This window comes from Nicotiana sylvestris, chromosome 6 (assembly GCF_000393655.2).
Source record: "Nicotiana sylvestris chromosome 6, ASM39365v2, whole genome shotgun sequence".
Taxonomy (NCBI): Eukaryota; Viridiplantae; Streptophyta; class Magnoliopsida; order Solanales; family Solanaceae; genus Nicotiana; species Nicotiana sylvestris.
In genome coordinates this window covers 174,886,279-174,905,358 of record NC_091062.1, presented here as the reverse complement: position 1 = coordinate 174,905,358, position 19,080 = coordinate 174,886,279, and the positions used below count along the sequence as shown (strand labels likewise).

Sequence of the window (19,080 nt, the reverse complement as noted above, 5' to 3'; positions counted from 1 at the left end):
TGCCAACACCCAAGCCAACATCATCCCGGATGTTGCTGGTAAGAGCGGTCGTAACAAAAAGAGGAATGCCACCAACAAGAGCTAGAAGGTGCCACCTGAGGTTGTGTCAAACAAAGGGCTTACATCCCATGAACCATCTGTCGCTGAGGCGAGCGAGGATGAAGTGGAGGTCTTTCCAGAGGACGTCTCGCTCGGTAAAGAGTGGGTGATGAAGATGAACGCGGGGATTAACGCCGTGGAGATCTTTGGCCAACGCTTGGGGAAGGTGGAAGGCACCCTTAACGTTCTTGAAGGGCACACTCTTGAAGAGATTGAGAATATCCAAAATGACTTGGAGGGACGTACACAGACTGAGATGGAACTAAGGCAAACCATCACTGCCTTAGAGTGCAGATTCATGGAGGCTTTGAGTACTATCGATGCTATGAAGGCAAAGATAGAGTCACTCGAGGAGCATGTCAATGCTGGCGTGACCGAGGTAGCCAGCAATGTTGTGGTGATGAGGGAGGCCAAGATCGAGGCTCCCAAACCCCCGATGTTCAAAGGTGTTCGTGATGCACAAGAAGTGGAAAACTTCCTTTGGCACTTGGAAAACTACTTCAGGCACGGCAAAGTGAGAGATGACGAGGCCAAGATCAACACTACGGTATTGTACCTCTCAGAGACTGCCATGCTATGGTGGAGAAGAAAGATGGCCGACGTGGATAAAGGTCTATGTACTATTAGCACATGGGATCATTTCAAAACGGAGTTCAAGCGACAATTCTTTCCAAACAATGTCTTGTACGAGGCAAGGCGCAAGCTTAGGGAATTGAAACAAACGAGGAGCATACGTAACTATATCAAGGAGTTCACTACCCTTATGCTTCAAATCCCCAACCTGACCAATGATGACTTATTGTTCCACTTCATGGATTAGATGCAAAATTAGGCTAAGCAGGAGTTGCAACGCCGACAAATCATTGATATAAACCAAGCCATAGTGGAGGCCGAATCATTGATGGATTTCAGGCATGACAAGCACGAAAAAGGCAATGTCAATGAGTCAAAGGTTAATTCCAAAAGTGGGGGAGACCGTGGCAAAGTTAAGGAGATACAACGACAATACTCCAAGACTCAAGATTTCAAAAATTCGAGTGGTCATCAGGGCCACACCGAGAAGAAGGCGCAGGTCGAGAAGAAGGGATGCTATATATGCGGAGGGCCACATGACTTCAGGAATTGTCCTGACCTCAAGAGCCTTAGTGTCATGGTATGTGAGCGAAAAGAGCAACCACAAGGAGAGAGTCCAGGAACCGCACAGTTGGGTATGATCGGATTATGTGGTGTTGTCATGAAGCAAGCTATCCAACCTACCGAGAATGGCAATCAGTACGTGGATCTCACCATCAATAACAAGCACACTCGTGCAATGGTGGATACTGGAGCAACTCATAATTTCGTGACTGAGGCTGCCGCAAAGAGACTAGAATTAAAGCTTGCTCCAACCAACTCTCGCGTCAAGACCGCTAATGTCGAGATACAGAATGCTCGTGGGGTAGCTAATAGAGTTGGTGTCAAATTGGGAACTTGGAAAGGTATGACAAACTTTACCGTAACTGCTATGGATATCTTTGACATCATACTAGGGCAAGAGTTCTTTAGACATTGTCATACTTTAATCGACCCCTACCTCCAACGTCTCTTGGTTATGGAGCAAGAAGGAGCTTACATGGTACCTACAGTGACTATGCCACACGGACAGATCCAAGCACAACTCTCAACTATGCAGGTTGTCAAGGGGATCAAGAAGGGGGAGCCGATGTTCGTGGCAACCATTGCAAGTCTAGAGGAAGACAAAAATTTTCAAGAGACAGTGCCGCCTTGCATAGAGAAGTTGCTTAAGGAAAACAAAGATGTCATGCTCGAGGAGTTGCCTAAGCACTTGCTGCCCAGGCGAGAGGTGGATCACAAGATTGAGTTGGAGCCAAGGCTAAGCCACCCGCATTTGCCCCATATCGTATGGAACCTCCCGAGCTAGAGGAGCTCAGGAAATAATTGAAGGAGCTGCTAGATGTTGCGCACATTTGCCTATCAAAGGCACCTTTTGGCGCACCAGTATTGTTCCAGAAGAAGAAGGATGGATCGTTGCATTTATGCATAGACTACCGAGCACTTAATAAGGTCACCGTGAAAAATAAGTACCCGATCCCGCTCATTGCTGACTTATTCGATAGACTTGGGCAAGCCAAGTACTTCACCAAGACGGATCTTCGAAAGGGCTACTACCAGGTTCGCATTGCGGAAGGGGATGAGCCAAAGACAGCATGTGTAACGAGATATGGATCCTTTGAGTGGTTGGTGATGCCCTTCGGCTTAACCAATGCACTGGCCATATTTTGCACCCTTATGAACAAGATTTTCCATCCCTACCTTGATCAGCTCGTGGTAGTCTACCTAGATGACATAGTCATCTACAACAACATCTTGGAGGAACACATGGAGCACTTAAGGAAGGTTTTCCAAGTCTTGCGGGAGAACGAGCTATACATCAAGAGAGAGAAGTGCGAGTTTGCACAATCAAAGGTGCACTTCTTGGGCCATGTCATTAGCAATGACGAGCTACGCATGGATGATGCTAAGGTACGTGATATCTAGGAGTAGGAGGCACCCATAAAGGTAACTGAGTTGAGATCCTTCCTTGGCCTTGTTAACCACTATCGTCGGTTCATCAGTGGATACTCAGCAAAGGCCGCACCATTGACTGAGTTGTTAAAGAAGAACAAGCCATGGGTTTGGACGGAGCATTGTCAAAAGGCGTTTGAAAGCCTTAAGGCAGCTGTAATAGAGGAGCCAGTCTTGACATTACCTGACTTTGCCAAGACTTTTGAGGTGCACACAGATGCCTCAGACTTTGCCATTGGGGGTGTCCTGATGCAGGATAAGCATCCCATAGCATTTGAGAGCGGCAAGTTAAATGAGACGGAGCGGCGTTACACGGTACAAGAGAAGGAAATGACTGCCATTGTGCATTGACTTCGTACATGGAGACATTATCTGCTCGGGTCGAGGTTCGTGGTCAAAACTATAATGTGGCTACTAGCTACTTTCAGACACAGAAGAAGCTCACACAAAGTAGGCTAGGTGGAAGGATTTCTTGGCCGAGTTTGATTATGCACTGGAGTATAATCCAGACAAAGGTAACATTGTAGCCGATGCCTTGAGCCGGAAAGCTGAGCTTACTGCAATCACTTCAGCGAGATGGGATATTCGGGAGGCTATAAAAGAAGGCATGCAACATGATCCAGCAGCCAAACAACTTATCGAGTTAGCCAACTAGGGCAAGACGAGACGTTTTGGGTAGAAGAAGGCATATTGCTTACCACGGGTCGGCGGGTCTACGTGCCTAAGTTTGGAGACATTAGAGGGCGGATCATAAGGGAGAGTCATGATACAATGTGGGCTGGTCATCCAGGCCATCGTCGCACCAGGGCCTTGGTTGAGTCAGTCTACTATTGGTCATGCATGCGAGATGATATAGAATGTTATGTGCAAACTTGTCTTGTATGTCAGCAAGACAAGGTTGAGCAACAATAGCCCGGAGGACTTTTGGAGCCACTACCAGTTGTAGAGCGTCCATGGGAGAGCGTGACTATGGACTTTATCACTTGCCTACCAAGGTCCGATGGTTATGGTACTATTATGGTGGTCGTGGATAGATTTTCCAAATATGCCACCTTCATGCCCGCCTCACCAGGTTGCACAGCCAAGGAAGCCGCCAAGCTATTCTTTAAGAACGTGGTGAAGTATTGGGGCTTACCAAGGCATATAATCAGTGATCGAGACCCCCGCTTTACTGGAAACTTTTGGAGAGAGTTGTTTGACATACTTGGTACGGAGCTGCACTTTTCTACTAGTTTCCACCCACAGACGGATGAACAAATGGAACGAGTCAATGCCTTACTAGAATGCTACTTGAGGCATTATGTAAGCGCACATCAGAAAGATTGGGTAAGGCTCATAGATATCGCCCAATTCTCTTATAACTTGCAGCGGAGTGAGTCCACGGGACGGGCACCATTTGAGCTAGCCACAGGACAACAACCACAAACTCCACATTCCTTACCATCCGCGTTCGAGGTAAAGAGTTTGGGGGTTTATCATATGGCCAAAGGATGGGAGGAGCAGCTCGATACTACTAAGTCCTTCTTGGATAAGGCAGTTAAGAAAATGAAGAAGTTTGCGGACCGTTAGCGGCGTTCCACGTACTATAGAGTTGGGGACATGGTCATGGTGAAGTTTAACCCAAGACAGTTCAAGGCACTACAGGGCATGCATCAGAATCTGATTCGCAAGTATGAGGGGCCATTCAAGATCGTCGCTAAGGTAGGCAAGATCTCATACAAGCTTGACATGCCATCGTATCTTAAGATCTACCCTGTCTTCCATGCCAGCATGCTTAAGCCATATCATGAAGATAAGGATGATCTGAGTAAGGGCCAATCAAGTCGGGCGTCAATGACTGTCACCGCCTCGCATGATCGAGAGATTAAGGCTATCATAGATTACCAGGCCAGGCAAAAACAAGGGCAAAAAGCCACCGCTATGTTCCTCGTCCATTGGAAAGGACAATCACTGGAGGAGGCCACGTGGGAACGATATGAAGACTTGTGGCAATTCAAAGATAAGATCCGAGAGTTTATGCAGCAACATTGTGCCGCGATCGTCGCTATATTGGGTGGGGGAGAGTGTGATGACCTGCCATGTCATCATGCTACATAGGCGCCATTTGACATATATTAATGTCATGTGGAAGCTTACATAAGAAGAAGGCTAGCATTTGTGAGAAGATTCTAGAGAGGTATGGACATTTCCTTAGGAAGAACCTAGATCCTTATGGATTTGCTAGGAAAGTCCTTGGAATCTTCTAGGCTTGTAGAGAATTCTAGAAAAAACCCTTATCTTGTAAATATCAAGGACTTGTGTAATAATTAATATTTACACACTAGCCCCTATGAGACTAGTATATAAAGGGGGTCATTCATTTGTAATTCATCAAGCAAACAATTCAAGTTCTCTCTATTACAAAGCTTCCTTTAACAATTCTCTTGTGTTATTTCTTCCATTCTCTTAGCGATCTTGAGTATAGTAAGGCTGACTTGACATAGCAAGAACGTGAGCAAGTTGTGCAAGATTGTGTGCGAGTTATCAAGTGCCGCACGTGTACTTAGTTAACAACTAAGGGCGTGACATATATCTCTAAAACTAATGTTGAAAACATATCATTTTCATAAAACTTCAGCAATGACACTATTATATCCATTACAATATAACCTTGAAGTCGTTCATATTAAGAAAATCAAGATGGCTATGTTGAAATCACTAACTACATTTTGAATCTTTACTAAAGGTCATTCTTTTATTCTGTTTTATTTTATATAACTTAATTTAATTGGATTCAAACTTTAAGAATAAAAAAGGAATTTTAAATCTCGTGATCTTAAATTAAAAGTATGAATAACATACTAAAATACCTATTGAATATTTGTCTCCAACATGCCATATCATTGCTATAAAAAAGTGTCATTGAGAAGAAGATCAGAATGTTGTAATAAAAAGTTTTTTAAATATAGATAGATGTCCTTTTTAAACAGACTAAATGTAAGACAAATAACTAAAACGAAATATAGTGCTATTCAACCAATAATTGTTTGATAGCAAATAATAATGTAGTCTTTTAGAGTGTAACGTCGAAAGTATATCTAAATATGGAGATATGAAGACTGGTGTACAACTTGCCTTCGTGTATTTGACTAAAACACTATTCAATATGACGAGTAAATAAGAAATTAAAGTTTGTTGGATCAGGAGGTGCAAGGAAAAGTGGAAATCAAGAAAGCAGCATATCTGAAGCTAGTGGAAAGTGTAGACGAGGAGGAGAAGAGGGCGAATAAAGAGCATTATAAGTTGGCTAAGAAAGAGGCAAAGTTAGCAGTTACGACGACCAAGACTGCAACTTTTATTCGTTTGTATGAGGAACTCGAGAGTCGAGGTGGGGATACGAGGTTGTTCAGGTTAACCAAGGCACAAGAGAGGAAGGCATGTGACTTGGACCAAGTGAAGTGCATCAAGAACGAAGAAGGTAGAGTTTTGTTGGATGAGGGGCTTATCCGTCGGAGATGGAAGACCTATTTTCATAGTCTCTTGAACGAGGAGGGGGACTGGAGCATTGTACTGGGTGATTTGGAACTCTCCGGGAGTCGTTGTTACTTTGGGTATTGTAGGTGGATTAGAGTTAATGAAGTTGAAGGGGGTATGCGTAAGATGAGAAGGGGCAACACAACCGGACCGGATGAAATCCCGGTGGAGTTTTGGAAGAGTGCAGGCAAGGCAGGTTTGGAGTGGTTCACTGGTTATTTAATGTCATTTTTAGGACGAAAAAAAATGTCTGAAGAGTAGAGGTGGAGCACGATGGTTCCTGTGTACAAGAACAAGGGTGATATCCAAAATTGCAATAACTATCGGGGGTATCAAGCTGCTTAGCCATACTATGGAAGTTGTGAGAGAGTGGTAGAGCTAAGGTTAATGGGGAGTGTGTCTATTTCCGAGAACCTATTTGGGTTTATGCCAGGGCGTTCGACTACACAAGTCATACACCTTGTTAGGAGATAGATGGAGTAGTATAGGGAGAGAAAGAAGGACTTGCATATGGTGTTCAGCGACTTAGAAAAGGCGTACAATAAAGTACCGAGAAAGGTTTTGTGGAGATGTTTGGAGGCTAGGGGTGAACCTTTTGCCTATGTTAGGTTGATTAAGGACATGTCCGAGTGAGGATGGTGGGTGGGGACTCAAACCATTTTCTGGTAATGATGGGGTTGTATCAGGGGTCAGCACTCAGCCTTTTTATTGTTTGCTTTGGTGATGGACGTACTGACGCGCCACATCTAAAGGAAGGTGTTGTGGTGCATGTTATTTGTAGATGATATTGTATTGATTGACGATATGCGAGACAATATGAACGCACAATTAGAGGTATGGAGATAGACTTTGGAATCCAAAGGTTTCAAGTTGAGCAGGACCAAGACAGAATACGTAGAGTGTAGGTTCAATGGCGAGACTCAATGAGGGAATGGGAGGTGAGGCTGGACTAGCAGGTCATCCCTATGAGAGGAAGTATTAAGTACCTTGGGTCTATTATTTAAGGGGATGGGGAGATTGATGAAGATGACACACATCATATTGGGGCGGGATGGATGAAATAGAGACTCGCTTCCGGTGTTTTGTGTGACAAGAAGGTGCCACCAAAACTTAAGGGTAAGTTCTATAGATTGGTGGTCAGACCAATGATATTGTATAGGGCTGAGTGTTGGCCAATCAAGATCACTCATGTCCAGGAGATGAAGGTAGTGGAGATGAGGATGTTGAGATGAATGTGCGGTCACACCAGGTTAGATAGGATCAGAAATGAGGTTATTCGCGACAAGGTGGGTGTGGCCCCTATTAAAGACAAGATGCGGGAAACGCGACTTAGGTGGTTTGGTCATGTGAGGAGGAGGAGCACAGATGTCCCGGTGAGAAGTTGTGAGAGGTTGACATTGGAGGGACTACAAAGAGGTAGAGGTAGGCCAAAGAAGAGGTAGGGAGAGATGATTAGGCAAGACATGGTGCAGCTTTAGCTTACCGAGGACATGACCCTTGATAGGAAGGTATGAGGTCGAGGATTAGGGTAGTAGAGTAGGTAGTCTAGAGTGTTCATAATACTAGTATTGGCACGCAGTCCTGCTTTCTTAGGGTAGTAGGTTTTATGACTAACCGTTGTTTTCTTTCATTGTTGATCACATTATTGTCTTGTTGTTTTTATTCTGCTTTTATATGGCTTTTTGGTACTATCCCTTCTTATTTATATTTTCATTAATTTGGTGTTTATGCTTTCTTGAGCCGAGGGTCTATTGGAAACAACTTCTCTATCTTCACAGAGTAGGGGTAAGATATACGTACACACTACCCTCCCTAGACCCCACGGTATGGGATAATACTGAATATATTATTGTTGTTGTTGTTGGATCAGGATCTGAACAATTATGGAAGAAAATTATAAATAGATGTGGAACTTAACAATACGAGACAATAATTATGATTCACTACAAACAAGTTGAGCTCAAGATGAAACCTCACTAATCATGGTATTCTATATATCTAAACTCATCATATACCAATTTTATGAGAGTATAATAAAAAGTAAAAGATATATATTGTCCAAACATATAAACCTCTAAGGGGTCAGTTGGTAGGGTGTATAGCGAAAATAATACATGTATTAGCTTTGGTATTAATAATTCCTATTAGAGTACAAGTTAACTGCCTACTAATTTACTGTCTTGGCCACTTCTTTAGCTAGTAGTTAGGATTTTCTTGGTTCTTTATTTTCTCAAATAATTCTCCTTATTCAAGGAGTTTGTTCAGCAAGTAGTTTAGTCCTCCTCTTCTAGAGAAGTTAGTTTATGTTAGGGTCGAGAACCCAGGTAGTGCAAAATTTAGCCTTAGCAATGTTAAAATAACAATAACAAAGACAATGCAAGTTAATAGCAATGACAATTATAGCATATAAAGAAGATACAAATTTAACGTAGTTCGGTCAAAGTGACCTACGTGCACAAGTGGAGAGGAGCAAATTTACTATACTAATAAGAGTACAAGATTAGAGTAAATACTCCAATTAATCCTAAATACCCCCGAAAAAATAACCTCACAAGATCACTCCAAAGAAAGGGGATCACACAAATATTTTCCAACACTCAATTCTCTTACAAACAACTCTCAATAAATAAAGGAGGGGAGGAAAAAACAAGAAATGAAGACTCAAATCTTGTTGGTGTGTTAAAAATGAAAGAATAGCCTTTCTTTTTATAGGCAAAAAAGTCTTGGCCTCCAAGCTGTAATAAAAAAATTATACATCTTTTGCAAATGATATCCATCACACAATGCAATACTTTGCCCCAAAGAATATTGCCAGCAAAGTTACTTTCAGATAGGCTTATGCTTATCTGAGATGTACTCCACTAGCCAAAATATTGGCCATATTACAAATTTTTACCTTGTCCTAATTATGGCTGATATAGTAAATTTGTTCCACTCTCTCCGCAAAAGCCTTTATGGGCTAAATCATTCTTCATAAATAACAGTCAAATTCAAGCAGTGTAATGACACGATCGGTTATTTTAAGTATTTTAGCCCTGATCCCCTAAATTATGCTTCTTCTATGCTATATAATGGTTATGCAACTTGACGGGGTGTTTGGTTTTGTTCTCGGGAGAGTTTCGGAGTAAAATGGGACACATAAGTTGGAGGTTTAAGTTGTAGCAGTTGACCATAGTTTGACTTGTATGAAGACGACTCTGCAATGGAGTTTTGATATTTTCAATAGCTCCGTATAGTGATTTTGGTCTTAGGAGCATATCCGAATGTTGATTTGAAACTCCATAGGTCGTTTCGGCGTGAATTAGCGAAAGTTGGAGAGTTTGAAGATTTTGGAAAGTTTTTCCGAGAGTTGACTTTATTGATATAGGGGCCGGAATCTAATTTCGGAAGTTAAAATAGGTACATAGTATTATTTATGATGTGTGTGCACAATTCGAAGTCAATCGGAGTTGTTTTGGTATGATTCGGCATTGGATTCGGAAGTCCATAATTACTTAAGCTTGAATTTAGGTTGCGATTCATAGAATTTATGTGGTTTGTGATTTTTGGCCTCGAGTAGGTCTATGATTTGTTTTGTAACTAGATGGTATATTCAGTTGGGGGGCCCGGGTGTGATTCGAATCAAATCTAGAACAAGTTTGAATTTTTGAGACTGCTGAAGTTGGGCTATTCTGGTGTCATCGCACCTGCGGAGGGATTGGCTGCAAGTGTAGGCTCGCAAAAGTGTGCATTTGGTCACAGATGTGGAGTTGTTCATACGAAGCTGGGGTCGTAGGAGCAGGAAATGTTCCGCAGAATCGACTTTACTTTTGCGATGGAAAGAAGCGCAGGAGCGACAGTGGTCGTAGGTGCGACGCTTTCGGCGCAGGTGCGCATGCGCAGACGTGAGCGATTTTACGCAGAAGCGAATTCCTTGGACTTAAGTGAAATTTGCACATGCGATGGTTTTTTTGCAGGTGCGGAGTCGCAAAAGCGACCCAAAGGCCGCAGAAGCGGAAGTCACTGGGCAGAAAAGGGAAATTCAAGGCTTTTGATTCATAATTCATTTTTGGGCTTAGGGAGCTCTATGGGAAACGAATTTTCGAAGGTTATTCAAAGAAAACTTTGGGGGTAAGGAATTCTAACTCATTTTTTATTAATTTACATGAATCTATTGATGATTTCATCATTAAATTAGTGTTTTGGAGCTGGAAATTGGGGGGGGGGGATGGTTGAAACTCCTTAGGCTAAATTTTTGAGTTCTTAAAGGCGAATTGAGGTTGGATTTGGGTAATTCTTATATGATTGGACTCGATATCAAATGCGTGTTCGGATATGTAATTTTAGTCGGGTTTCGAAACGCAGACCCGGATTGACTCTTTGGATCGATTTTTTTAATTCTTTGCAAAGATTGTAATTTCATTGTTTGAATTAGTTACATATAGTTATATTTATAGTATGAAATTATTTTGTCTAGAATCGAGCCGTTCAGAGTTGGAAAATCGAGGGAAAGGCCTTCTAGTGGATTGATTTAGCGTGGTTTGAGGTAAGTGGCTTGCTAACTTTGTGTAGGGAATTTTTTCCTTAGGATTGTATTGCATGTGATAATCGTGATGTGTAAGAGCCGTGTACGCAAGGTGATGAGTGTGTACATGAGCTATATGTGGAAATTACCAGTTTTTTGCTATGTAAATTCCTTTTATGTCTTAATTGAGTTACTTTAACATGTTATAGTCATCCTTCTTAGTCTAATTTCATATGTCTACTTATCTTATCTCTTGCTAGCTAATTGCTCTACATGTTTAGTTGAAATTCTTATTTCTCATATTCGGTATTCATTATTTAACTGTTGAATTCTTTACTTGAAATTGCTATTTTTTGGAATATTTTGTTGTTGAAATTGGTATTGAGTTGCAAAGGTCGTGATTCCTATTGAGGCAAAGTGTTAAATTGTTAAATATCATTCTATTGAGTTATTCTTCAGGTGGTTATTTGTTGAGACTTCGTGTATATTGTTGTTGAACCGTGGACTCCTTATTGTAAAATTCTGTTATTATTTGGTTTCTCTGGAAAATTGTGATATTGGGAACGTGAGGTACGATTTGTGATATGTTGTGATATTGAACACATGCGGTGGTATAAGGTCTAGGTGTTGAAACGCATACAGTGAGATAAGGTGGGCTTGATACGCATTGCTAGTAGGGGAACTACTAGAAGCCATGCGATGTGATAAGGTGGGCTAAAACGCGTGATGTTATTTCGGGAAAAATGATTTTCAAAACTAAATATAAAAGCTCCCGCGGTGATATAAGGGAAGATTGTGATTTATTTTTGTGATTTGAGACTACGATGCGGTACCTCGGTAGTGATGTTTGTTGACATTTCTCCATTCTTTTGTACTTGTCTTTGATTGTTGTTTCCTTAGCATATTATTAATTGTCTTTCTCCATATTGCACTATTTACTTAGTTATGTGTAGCTAGTGTTATTATGTTATTCATTGTTTTAATTTCATTACTGTCTTTATTACACTGTCTATAATTGTTCAGTCTTTTATATATTTCCAGTAGGGCCCTTACCTGACCTCGTCACTACTCTCCCGAGGTTAGGCTTGATACTTGCTGGGTACCGTTGTGGTGTCTCATGCTACTCTACACATCTTTTTATTCAGATCCAGGTACTTCTTACCAGCCCAGGCATTGGTCGGGATTCTTCTGCGAAGACTTCAAGGTATACCTGCCGGCGTTCGCAGGACGCGGAGTCCCCCTCTCTCTAGTTCTCGTATTTCATTATCATTTATATATAGACATGATGTATAGGGTTATCCAGTATTCGTACTTAGAGCTTGTGACTTGTATTTTTACTGGGTCTCTGGATTTGTATATATTGAGTTGAAGCGTTGTGTTATATATAATTGTTGAGTTCGAGAATTTTATTTATTATCATTTCAATTATTCTGCATGTTGTTAGGCTTACCTAGTCTTAGAGGCTAGGTGCCTTCACGACATCCTATAGAGAAAATTTGGGGTTGTGACAAGTAGAGCTTGAACTTACCAACTGGATGAGGCTTTCTGAACATGTCAGCAAGATTGTCTCTAGTGTTGATCTTCTAAACAAAGTCTTTTCCACCATCTAGGGGTGTCAATGGTTCACTTCGGATGGTTATATTATAAAATGTATGTCATACCAATTTTTTGATTACTCTATTATGTATATAACCAAAATTAGACTTTTCAAAATCGTCCCAATCATGTTAGTTTCTCTTCGGTATCTATACGGTTCGGTAAATTTTCGGTAATTTTTTTAAATATCATATAAAAGTCACTAGTAGAAGTAGAATGCAATAACATACCTACTTTTATAGGACTTAGAAAAACTCTCTAAACATTTTTTAATTTAAAAGGTGATGAATTAAGAAAATATGAAAGATGGCTAGAGTATAGATCCATCAACTATTCTACATTAGTGTAAAAGAAACTAAGCAAATACAAAAAAAAACATAATCACACGAGTCGAAAGATATTAACCAAGTTGGGATTCAAGAATAAAGTCTAAAGAAGATTAAATATTCAAAAAGATAAATCTAAATCGTACGAAATCATACATGGCAACTAAGGCAAACAAGACACGAATAAAGTTATGTTTAACAACAGATGAGAAAATATCATTAAAATCAACTCCTTGTAGTTGTACATGACTATACCCTTTGCAACTAATCGTGTCTTATACCTCGCATATTCAACCCCTAGAATGCCATCCTTTTTCTTGAAGACCTATTTGCAACCAACAATTCTCTTCCTGATAGTGGCTTCACAAGAGACACAGTACCATTCTTGTGGAGAGACTCAATATCTTCATTCATTACAATCCGCTACTTGGCTGAATCAGCACCAGAAACTGCTTCTGAATATTTTTATGGTTCTCCAATTTCTTCAGTTTCCCATGCAACTGAAAAGGCAAATGCAACATAATCTCCAAACCTTAATGGTTGTTTACTTTATCTTCTTGGTCTATGCTTGGCTATAGAATGCTCCTCTTCGTCCAGTTCAACTTTATGAGTCTCAACTTCAGGAATTTCAGCTTCTGGTTCAACTTCAGGAGTTCCAACTGTATTTTGCTCCAAAGTTGGTGGAACGACCGGATTGGTCGTTTTGCTTTCTAGAACCTTGTTCCCCTAAATAAGACTTTTCATACGTGTTTTTACTGTTTTATGACTTTCGGGGATGTTTAGTTCAGGATTTGGAAGGGTTCGGATTGAAATAAGAACACGTGGTTCCTTAAGGTTGTTAAGTTTGACTTCGGTCAACATTTTAAGTAAATGAACTTGAAATCGGGATTTGACGGTTCTAATAGGTTTGTATAATGATTTTGGACTAAGGCATATGTTCAGATCAGTTTTTGGACGACCCGGGAGCATTTCAGCACATAATAGTGAAAGTTAGCATTTTGAGTGAATTTTATAAGTTTGGGTTGAAGTGGATTTTTACATTATAGACGTCCTTTTGGGATTCCGAGCCTGGGAATAGCTCCGTATAGTGATTATGGACTCAGCAGTGCGTCCAAAAGTGGATTTGGAGGTCTGTAGGTCGTTTAATAGTCATTTGACGAAAGTTAGAATTTGAAGTTTTTGGAAAGTTTGACCGAGGGTGGACTTTTTGATATCAGGTTCAGATTCCAGTTCCGGAAGTTGGAGTAGGCCCGTAATGTCGTTTAAGACTTGCACACAAAATTTGGCGTTATTCTGAGTTGATTTGTAGGAAATGGACGCGCGGATGTATTTTTAGAAGTTTTTGAGTTCGTGAGTTAATCCATGTGTTTTGGCATCCGATTCGTGGTTTTTGTAGTTATTTTGGTGTTCTGATCATGCGAGCAAGTTTGTATGATGTTTTTAGACTTGTGCGAGTGTTTGGTATGGGGCCCCGAGGGTTCTGGTGAGGTTCGGACGTCCGGAGGATGAGAAAACACTTTAGTTTTCTGGTGTTTCTTAGCAGCAGTTGCAGATCTCGCAAATGCAAGAATTTATTCGCATTTGCGAACCTCTCAATTGCAAGAAAGGCTTTGCAATTGCGATGGAGCCTGACCTGGGGCAGAGTTCGCATTTGCGATAACTTGGTCGCATTTGCAACCTCAGCAGAGTCGGTATTTGCGACTCCTTGGTCGTATTTGCGACCTTGGCAGTGGAGACCCATGTTCTCATTTGCGATGGTTTTGTCGCATTTTATGAAACAGGTGTCGCAAATGCGACATCTGAGGCCTGTGCACAACTTATTAATTGCGAGACTTAGACCATTTAGCTCATTTTCTTTCAACGTTTGGGCGATTTTTGGAGCTCTTGGAAGGGGGTTTTCACCTAGCACTTTGAGGTAAGTAATTTCTGCACAACATGAGTTAAATACATAGATTATGGGTAGATTAACATGTAAAAATTGGTGAAAATCAAGGGTTTAAATGAAAACCTAGGTTTTGATAAAAATGAGATTTAACCACGAAATTTGTTATGGAATTTAGTAAAAATCATATATTTGAGTTTATGGGGTTATGGGTAACAACTTTCTTCGAAAATTTGCGTAATCCGGGCATGTGGGCCGGGGGTGAATTTTAGAAATGTTGCAAATAGGCTCGGAAAATCACTTTAATGTTGGGATATGAACTTGTGAGCATGTATTTATTACTTTATATGATATTTGACTAGTTTCGAGTCGTTTGGCACCAAATTTGGCAGTTTAGCACAATTTTTGGACCGAAAAGTAGGCCTTGAGATGAGGAAAGTCTCTTTTCTAACCTTGGAAGGTGAATTAAACGAATATGTGTACCTATTTGTGGGGGCTACGTACGCACGAGGTGACGAGAGTCCGTACCTAGCTACTAATTATGCTATTGTCCGGGTAGTCTAGGACCCATATCATGCTATACTTGCGCCCCCTACTTGATAACTTAATTACTTAAGCCATATTGAAATTTATAAGAAAAATTATAAAAGGTTAAATTTCACTTACTTGAGGTTGTAAATGAAACACTTGACTATTATTGAAAATTTGTGCTTCTCTAAAATATTTTCTATTTATGGAGCGGGTCGAACACCTCGATAGCATATAGATACATCTATGGTTCGTTCCATTCGACCCTCGATAATGCACAGTTTAAATATTATGTTGGATCGGGCCGTACGACCTCGACATAATTCGTACATGATAAATCTCTTGAACTATTCATAATTGATATTACTTAAATGCCTTGAGATACAAACTGTTAAATGATGAAACTAAACTTGGGATTTAATAGTTGCGAAAGAAGAATTTACTATTTCCTTTTATTGAGTTTTCAGTATTATTCATGAAATCCATGCTTAGTATAAAATTTTGATATATCATTGTTAGCCCATAGTAAGTGTCAAAGTCGACCCATCGTCACTACTTCTTCGAGGTTAGACTGGATACTTACTAAGTACATGTTGTTTATGTACTCACGCTATACTTCTGCACTTAATTGTGCAGGATCTGAGGCAAGTACATCTGGTTATCAGTCCGACGTGCATATTTGATACCCGCTACGAGACTACACGGTGAGATGCCCTTCCGAGCCGTTCTGCAGCAACCAGAGTCTTTCTTTTATTTATTTGTTCTGTCTATTCCATTCCGGTCAGTAGATTAGAAATCTTTTGTATATTCTACTAGTAGCCCATATACTTGTGATACCGGGTCTTGGTATATACTAGTACACTTATGATTTTGGGATGTATTTCTACGGTTATGATTTTTTTAGTTGCTTCATTTTGATTACTTTAAAATCCGTTATTCATTAAATTCTTTAAATTTAGGAAAGTTAGTTGTTTGGAAAACTTATTAAAAATGGAAATCACTAGATTGTTCACTGTTGGCTTGCCTAACAACAGTGTTGGGCGCCATCACGACCTAAACTAGAATTGGATTATGACAACATAGTGTCACAGAGCACTAGGTTCACATAGGTCTCACAAGTTTTGGGCAGACCTAATAGGAAACTACCCTTTATTCATCTCATATCGTGCAGTTGATGGTATACTAAGTTTTTTTTTATTCTCTCACGGATGGTGAGAACACGCATGACAGATGTTCCGAACCTAGGAGGAGTTGTTCCCCTGTTGCTAGCGGCTGAGAAAAAGGATGGGGGAGAGCACCAGCCCGAGGCAGGGGATGAGGACATCCCAGAGTTTCCCCAGTTGTAACACCAGCAGATCCAGTAAAGGATCCCATTGTTAAGGAGCAGCCGAGGTGCCCGCGGCAGAGCTAACCCCGGTAGATTTCATGTCAGCACCGGGCTTTCAGGAGGTCATGGGCTGTATGTTGCGTTTCATGGATAATATGACTCAGGCTGGTCTATTTCCAGCGGACCCAGCCACATCTGAGGCGAGAGGGGGAGCACAGAGCCCTACTGCCCAAGCTCCAGGGCATACAACTACCGTACATCAAACCTCGGGTGCACTACCCGTGGGCGGAGCCCATCCACTTACTACAGTTGTACCTGAGCCTAGACCAGCTGCGGCCAGCGAGCCGCATAAGCTTTTGGACAGACGGACTAGGCTATACCCTCCTGTCTTCGGAGATGAGCGACATGAGTATCCCAAGACTTCATTGATCGGTGCAGGGACATACTGCACAACATGAGGATATTGGAGTCCCATGGAGTGGATTTCACCACTTTCTAGTTGGATGGCAGGGCTCGTAGGTGGTGGTAGTCTTATCTTCTTAGCAGGCCAGTAGGTTCACCTCCCATGACTTAGGACCAATTCATACGGCTATTCTTGGACAGGTATATTCCACCCTCTCAGAGGGAAGAGTTGCAGTTTCAGTTTGAGTAACTCCAGTAGGGTCAGATGTGTATGACTGATTATGAGGCGAGATTCTCTGAGTTGTCTCGCCATACACTTATGATACTTTCTACTGACGTATAAAGAGTGCAGAGGTTTGTTGTGGGGTTGCACTCAAGTATTAAGGCTATTATGGTCTGGGAGGTCGAGATGGGGATTTCTTATCAGCTAGTAGTAGAGATAGCTCAGAGGAATGAGGGTTACCATTTGAAAGGTAGAGAGCAAATGTAGAGGGACAAGAGGGTCCATTATTCTGGGAAGTTTAGAGGCACCCCGGCTAGGGGCCGAGGTCAGTTTGGGAGGGGTCAGCCTAGTAGGCCCACATATCTAGCACCACCACCTCCTCGGGGTGCTCCGATGTGACCATATTTTAGCGCCATGCTAGAGAGTTCTTACCGCCCACCAGCCATTCAAGGTTCTTCCAGCTCCTATTTCAGTACCATGCCAGAGAGTTCATATTGCCTACCAGCTATTTAGTTTTCTTCTAGTGGGTCTTCAGGCCATCAGGATCAGACTTCAGAGCAACAGATCATCGCACCGAGAGGTTGTTTCGAGTGCAGAGATCTCAGTCATGTGCAGAGATTCTGCCCCAGGCTTCGAGGCAAGGCAGTGCAGTAGGACCATCAGCCTATGATTACATCACCAGCTATCCGACCGCCAAGAGGCAGAGGGCAAGTAGGTAGGGGCCATCCTAGAAGTGCAGGCCAGGCAGAGGCATGTCAGCCAACTACTGTTCAGTTAGGCGGAGGACAGCTAGTCGACGCTCCAGCTAGGTTCTATATTTTTTCGGCCAAACCAGGTTTAGTGGACTCAAATGTCGTGATCACAGGTATTATTTTTGTCTGCGGTAGGGATGCTTCATTTTTATTTGATCCAGGGTCTACTGATTTATACGTGTCATCTTTGTTTGCTCATTTCCTGGATATTCCTGGTGAGTCCATAGGTACTCCAATTTATGTGTCTACTCATGTAGGCATTTTTGTTGTTGTAGATCGGATCTACCGGTCCTATATGGTCATATTCTATGGTTACGAGACTAGAGCGGACCTTCTGTTGCTTGATATGACCAACTTTGAGGTCATCCTGGGCATGGATTGGTTATCCACATATCACACCATCCTTGATTGTCATACTAAGACTGTTACCTTAACGATGCCATAGTTGCCTAGATTTGAGTGGAAGGGTTCGTCTGTTAGTACATCTAGACGGGTTATCTCTTTTATGAAGGCTTGACATATGGTCGAGATGGGTTGTTTGGCCTATCTAGCTTATGTTCGGGATACTACCGCAGAGACTTTGGTGATTGATTCAGTGTCGGTAGTCCAAGAATTCGCTGATGTATTTCCTTTTGACCTTCCAAGCATGCTACCAGATCGTGATATTGATACTTCTTCATTGACTTGGCTCTAGGTACCCAACCTATATCCATACCACCATACCATATGGCTACGAAAAAGTTGAAAGATCGGCTTGAGGAGTTGCTAGCAAAGGGGTTCGTCAGACCAAGTATATCACCTTAGGGTGCACCAGTGTTATTTATGAAGAAGAAAGATGGGACTATGCGGATGTGCATTGATTACCTCCAGTTGAACAAAGTTACCATCAAGAACAAGTACCTGTTGCCACGTATTGATGATTTGTTTGACAAGTTACAGGGTTTTAGTGTGTTCTTAAGATCGACTTGATATTAGGGTACCATCAGTTAAAGATTTGGGACTCAAATATTTCTAAGACTGCTTTCTGTACTAGATATGGCCATTATGAGTTTCTAGTGATGTCCTTCGGCTTGACTAACACCCTAGAAGCATTTATGGATTTTATGAACAAGGTGTTCAGGCCTTATATTTATTTGTTTGTCATTGTCTTCATTGATGACATCTTGATCTACTCGCTTAGTATGGAGGAGCACCAGTAGCATTTGAGAGTGGTGCTTCAGATCTTGCGGGAATAGAAGTTATATGCTAAGTTCTCCAAGTGTGAGTTTTGGCTAGATTCTGTGGCATTCTTGGGGCATGTTGTATCAGCGAAGGCATTAAGGTGGATCCCAAGAAGATTGAGGTAGTTCATAGTTGGCCTTGT

The 19,080-nt window shown here is 41.5% G+C and overlaps 1 protein-coding gene across 1 annotated transcript; it reads left to right on the top strand.

Moving 5' to 3' along the window:
• The first annotated feature begins 397 nt into the window (after positions 1 to 397).
• Positions 398 to 919, top strand: LOC138871714 (uncharacterized). The gene has a single exon (XM_070149612.1). It carries the CDS (start codon positions 398 to 400, stop codon positions 917 to 919), a length of 522 nt encoding a protein of 173 aa, XP_070005713.1.
• The last annotated feature ends 18,161 nt before the right edge of the window (positions 920 to 19,080 follow it).